The sequence below is a fragment of the Priapulus caudatus genome, unplaced genomic scaffold (genome assembly GCF_000485595.1).
Source record: "Priapulus caudatus unplaced genomic scaffold, Priapulus_caudatus-5.0.1 Scaffold1583, whole genome shotgun sequence".
NCBI classification, from domain to species: domain Eukaryota; kingdom Metazoa; phylum Priapulida; class Priapulimorpha; order Priapulimorphida; family Priapulidae; genus Priapulus; species Priapulus caudatus.
Genome location: NW_014578644.1, coordinates 33,033 through 39,547, shown reverse-complemented (window position 1 = coordinate 39,547; position 6,515 = coordinate 33,033). Strand labels below are relative to the sequence as shown.

Below are 6,515 nucleotides of genomic sequence, written 5' to 3'. Positions count from 1 at the left end.
ATACCATGCCACCCATATATCTGATAAAATGTTCCAGCTTCTTCAATATATAATATTATATAGTGATATTTAAATTATAACGATATATATATATTAATTCAATCGTATGAGCAAACAATTATATCTAAATACATACGTATCACCTGCCCATGCATGGCTTTCTCTTAATCACAGCGCGGATCTGAAGATTTAGACTCCGGCTAGATTTAGATTTGACTCCCGTTAGCTAGGGCAGTTAGATTTAGACTTTCTCGACGTAGATAGATTTTAGAGTTCGAGAAAAATGCAGATATATCGGACAGCACGCTGGGACCGATCCGTTCGTACCAGCGGACACGTGCACAGGAGGTAGCAGCATGACTAGGAACCTTGATTACTAATCACCCGTGGTTGAACAACTGTTTACTTGGGGCTTCGAGGATGAGCGACTGATACCAGAGTCCTTCAGGTCACCAAGCTGCCTTCTAATGACACGGTCGTACCAGAGACGCTGCACGCCGCAGGCCTGCCACTCTTGGGGGTTAGGTGTGTACGGCTCTTTGGACTTAACACAGGGGTCGCCATCTACCACGTGACATCGGTACGAGGGGGGGGGTTGTTTTGTGGGTTCTGCGTTGTTGTAGCGGTTCTCGAGCAGCATATTCACATCATACTTGTTACCCTCACCATGACAACGGTTTCGCTACAACTATACCTGACAGGGATCTGCTGTCCAATTGCTTTTCCGCAGCAGAGCTTTTTCATCAGGAACACATTGGTTGATGACCTATATTCCAGCGCTTGTCCGGTATATGCACCGCTGCCACCAGGCCGTTTATCCATGCACTTGCTGCTGGCTGTCTGCGATTCTGCTGCTGGCTGCTGTTTGCTGTTGCTACTGGCTGCTGTGCTGCTGATGCGCTGGCTGACTGGTGCTGCGTGCCTGTCATAGGTGGCACCTGTCGATATTACGGTGTTGCTGCCTGCTGGCGTGCTGCCTTGCTGACCTGCCTGCTTGCTCGGTCTGCTGTCGGTCGGCTGCTGTGCTAGCTACTCCATGCTTGATGCTGCCTACTGCCCTACTGTACTTGTTATGGGCTGCTGCTGCCTGCTGCTTGCTGGCCTGCTTTGCTGCTGCGTGCTGCTGTTGCTGCATACTTGCTGCCTTACTAACTACTGCTATGCCGTGCGTGCTGGGCTGACTGCCTGACTTACTACTGCTACTGCGTGCTTGCTACTGCCTACTGCTAGCTGCTACTGCTACTGTTGCTGCTTGCTGCTGCTTGCTGCTGCCTGTGCGGGCTCGCTGTTGCTGCTACTGCTACTACGTGTCGCTATCTACTCTGAACAACCGAACGCTCTGCTATGCTGCTCCCTCCCGTGAGCGGCGGCGCACGCGCAGCCGCAATGACGGGAGACTTTGGCTACCAGCTGTTAGCGAGGCATAGCTGCTGAACAACAATACTCTAATATATCTACGGGCTGGTGTGGTTTACGGTGGTCGTGTTCGTGTAGCATTCGCATTGTACTCAAAATCGACGGGCTGTGTGTGGATGGTGGGCCACGTGTTGTGTGATGTTGGAATATAAGGGTCTCCATTCCGCGTTTCCCGGCGACGCGCTGTGTTGTATGTGTGTGTGTGTGTGTGTGTGTGGGTTTGTGTGTGCAAGCTGTCCTGTGTGTCGCGCTTGCGTGTGTGGAGTGTTGTGTGTGTGTGTCCGACCGGCTTTGACGGACTACGAGATATTTTCATTCCGGTCGCAGACATAGGCGCCGCTATAAATCGCTCATGGTGATCGCGGGCTGTGTGTAATGTGTGTGTGTGTGTGTGTTGCTGTGTCGCTCGCTGGATGATTGTGTGTTGTGTGATTAGAAAGGCTCGGCGCGCGTGTGTGTGTGTATGTGGGTTGTGTGCCTTGCCGTGGGTGTGTGTTGTGTGTGTGCCATGCACCCGTCCGGGTCCTGGCCCAGCGCGCTATCCTGTGTGCTCGCGTGGCGTGCTCGTGTCGTGTATGGTGGGTGTTCGCTCGGGTGTATGTAGCTGTACGGTGTGTGGTGTGTGTGTGTGTGGATGTGGTGCTGTTGTAGAGTGTTGTAGTGTCATGCTGCGCATCGTGCGTGTGTGTGTGCGGTGTGTCTGTGTGTTGTGCTGTGGACGTTAGGCGGCCATCACTTATGAATAAGATCCTCCATTCCGGAAACGTCGGTCCTCTTATATAATTGTGCTGGAACATTAATTCGTGTGCGTGTGCTCCATAGTCGTAGGCTCTATTATGGAGACTTGTCGCCCGTGCTGTTGTGTATGCGTGGCCGTGCGTTCGCGCGTGCGGTCGTCTGTGCGTGTGGTGTGTATGTGATGTGCTGCTGTGCTGTGTGTAGTGTGTTGTGTGTGTGTGTGTGTGTCGTGTGTGTGTGTGTGACTGTCGTGTGTGGCGCGCCGCGTGTCGTGCGTCGCGCCTCCGTTCAAATTGTGCGTGTGTGTTGCAGTTGTGCGTGAGAAATTGCGCTGCATGTCGTTGTGTGCGGTGCCTGGGTGGTAGTGTGTGATTCATCAAAGCAACGTGTGCGCCGAGCGCGTGTGGGTGTGTATGTCGTGCGGGTGCGTGCGTGCGCTGCGTACGGGGTTGTAGCCCGGTGAAACGATTTTGGGTTTGTCAGGGGCTGTTCACAGCTCTACTCTGTTGTGCACGTCATTGCGAGCTATGATAATCCTATACCACTGCTATTATTGTGTTCTCTACCAGGCGCATGACATCAAGTGCCTGCCGTCTCCATTCACAGCTCCGCCGCCGCGCCGCCGCGCGCGCCGCCTTGTATTGGCACGGCTGTGTGGGTCTGCCTATGTTAACAGTTATGCTGCCAGTCGTAGCACTATAAAACAGAGGTTGTTCGATTAGAGCGATGTTTGTTCCAGTGCGCGAACGTGATCATCTCTTAATTTAATTAATTATCATGCTTCACTACGGCACGCACGCATACACGGCACAGCGGCACCGGGACGCACGCACGCGACGCCACGGCTTATGCACGACATGCACTATGATGACTCGACGCGCTATTATTATACCGCAATGATATGGGCACTTATCATCTGACACTGGATGGGGCCGCTGTTATTTGTGACACTAAGACATAAACAGGTTGCAGATACACATTTCAAGAATAAATAATAAACTGTTACAGTTAGGCCCCGCACCCGCAACCGTACACGTACGTAGATGATATTACTGGTTGCCGCCCTTTATATAACATCACATGAACTTGCGATCTCTCAACTCACCGCATCTAGATGGCAGCACCTTCGTCTCCTCCGGCGAGTACTCTGTGGAGAGAAAATACCGGAGATCGTGAAATGTTGAACGGCCGAGTTGACAATACACATGGGATAGCTAGGAGTGAGCGAGGCACCTATCCTAGTGGGCAAAAAATATCAGTGGGACATCAACCGTTGACGTCAACTGACCATCTGATCATCTGATTTTAAAATTCTACAATGGCTTTATTTTCCAATCTATACAATAATTATAGTTTCTTCCACTTGGCATTGTAAAAATACGTTGCATCGCTTCTTTGACTTGGTCTTCTGTACATCCACCCATATATGCCACGATCTGCTTCATTGCAGCAGCTGTAATTAATCACATCATGAATACCTTTTATGATATTATCTCTATAGAAGACATGAACTTTTTTTTAGAGATATTTCAATTTAATATAATATTTTGAGATCTTACAATTTTATTGATTAAGATTACTATATTTGATAGTATATTGGTGTACCCAATATTGTCATACCCACAGTAAGATAGAGTGAACGACGCATGACAAAATCTTACATGTGCAAAGAAAACGTTGACTGTTTAATTAGAAGGCTTATAACAAATTGGTCGGGGAATGTATTAATTCTACATTACATGCAATACTTAGCAGGTGGTGTCTTAGTGTGATCGCTGAATGCAGTCATTATATAAAGTAAACAAACTAGGGGTGATTTCAAGTGGTTGTTGAGAGCACATGTCGCTAAATACATGTGATGGAACTGAATGTGAAATGCATATAGGTAGGTAATAGGAAAATATGCGATATCAGGGCTCGAATTTCGCAATATGCGATATCAGGAATCTAACTCGCAAAATGCGTGTCGATATTGAGAAACTGCGAGTAGAAAATATAAGCAATTGCGATTTTCTGCGAGTGGAAATTTATAGCATACACCAAAACTGGCCGGAGATGGTGGTTGGCTGGCAAGAAAACCAAACGCCCCACAATTGCCCAAGGCAACAGATTGACACTGATCTTATGTTTCAGTGTTCAAACCGCAGATATTGCTTGGTACACGACACATTCCATTGGGAAGTAACTGGATTGCTGGTGGTTAGCTTCCAGATGCGTCGTAGGGCCTACTATTACTAATAAGTGGTTAGTACTACTAGGCTACACAGTACCTGACATTGACAATGCGTGTCACCGAATTTTGATGCCATGTGGATTCTTCTTTATAAAATTATTCACAAAGATCCTCACGAAGATATTGTTTCGTTGTTCAATAAATAATAAAGCCAGTGTTAAGGTTTTATACAAATTAGATTTGATTCATTTCAAGTTACATTTCATATGCAAAATATATAACTTGTACGTTTTTTTAAACACTGATACTGTGTATATTCGATAGATTAGCTGGATTTGTAATTATGCCTGTCTGATTTCTTGATTCTTTTACTTCTGCTGTCGAGACCTTGTACCCATAATGCTTTGCGCGTTTGCTCCACGATGAACACATATGACGTAGGCATAGCTATTTATTATGTATTTATTAAAGATAACATAATAAACATAATTAACATGATTAACATAAGAAGACAACAAATTAATTTAAAGTTAATTTTAACTAAAAACAAAGAGTGGTCAATATTTGATTTCTTGACGATGTCGAGGTGACATTGCTCTCAAATCACAAATTCTGCAACATTCAAAATTCAAATCACATGTCTCTGCAACATTTGTTGATTGATGTCGCACGGACGTCCAAATCACATCAATCGACGTTATGTTCTAAAAACGACCAATATACGATGTCGACTCGAGGTGCTGTTGCCCACTGGGATGTTATTCTTTATCACATATAAACTTTCCTTCATAACACTCTATCAGTTATGTACGGTTCTACCCGTAGGACATTAGAATTTAACAATCTATATAAATTTGTGCGTGACCCTATAACTCTTACAGATACCATGCACCATGTCCATACGATAAAATATTCCACTTCTTCAATATATAATATTATATAGATATTTAAATATAATTATATAATATATTAATTCAAATTATACAAACAATATATAAAACAACATCACTGCATGCTTCTATTACAGCGGATCTAAGATTTAGACTCCGACTAGATTAGATTTAGACTCCGACTAGATTAGATTTAGACTCCGACTAGATTAGATTTAGACTCCGACTAGATTAGATTTAGACTCCGACTAGATTAGATTTAGACTCCGACTAGATTAGATTTAGACTCCGACTAGATTAGATTTAGACTCCGACTAGATTAGATTTAGACTCCGACTAGATTAGATTTAGACTCCGACTAGATTAGATTTAGACTCCGACTAGATTAGATTTAGACTCCGGCTAGATTAGATTTAGACTCCGACTAGATTAGATATAGACTCCGACTAGATTAGATTTAGATTCAGAAAAATGCAGATATTTCGGACAGCACGCTGGACCGTCCGTCGACCAGCGACACGTCACGATAGCAGATGACAGGAACTTGATTAATCACCATGACAACTGTCACAGCGAGATGACACTGATACCAGATCCTTCGATCACAAACTCCTCTAATGACACGGTCGTACAGAGACGTGCACGCCCCACCTGCCACTTGTTAATCACCATGACAACAGTGTCGCACACCACGTGACATCGTCTGCTTGCTTAGCCGTTCTCGACAGATGACACATACTTGTTAATCACCATGACAACGGTTTCGTACACTACCTGACAGCGTCTGCTTCCATTGCTTTCCGCAGCAGAGCTTTTTCATCGGGAACACATTGGTTGTGTACCTATATCCAGCGCTTGTCCCGGTATATGCACCGCTGCCACCACCGTTACCACTGCTGCTGCTGCTGCTACTGCTGCTGCTGCTGCTGTTGCTGTTGCTACTGCTGCTGCTGCTGCTGTTGCTGCTACTACTGCTACTGCTGCTGCTGTTGCTGTTGCTGTTGCTGCTGCTGCTGCTGTTGCTGCTGTTGCTGCTGCTGCTGCTGCTGCTGCTGCTGCTGCTGCTGTTGCTGCTACTGCTACTACTGTCGCTATCTACCTACAACCGAACCTTGCTATGCTGCCTCCCTCCCTGAGCGGCGCGCACGCGCACGCCGAATGACGAGAGACTTTGGCTACCAGCTGTTAGCGAGTGCAAGCTGTGACAACATACTCTAATCATCTACGGGCTGTGTGTGTGTGTGTGTGTGTGTGTGTGTGTGTGTGTGTGTGTGTGTGTGTGTGTATGTGTGTATGTG

The 6,515-nt window shown here is 46.1% G+C and overlaps 1 protein-coding gene across 1 annotated transcript in view; it reads right to left on the bottom strand.

The window, feature by feature from the left end:
- The window catches only part of LOC106817067 (serine/arginine repetitive matrix protein 2-like), a gene marked incomplete at its 3' end in the record, with an annotated part of 45,287 nt that overhangs the window by 17,103 nt on the left and 21,669 nt on the right, over nucleotides 1-6,515 (bottom strand). Inside the window, exon 3 of the mRNA XM_014821714.1 lies at nucleotides 3,265-3,301. Coding sequence (XP_014677200.1) covers nucleotides 3,265-3,301 — 37 coding nt within the window. The remainder of the gene's footprint in view (nucleotides 1-3,264; nucleotides 3,302-6,515) is intronic.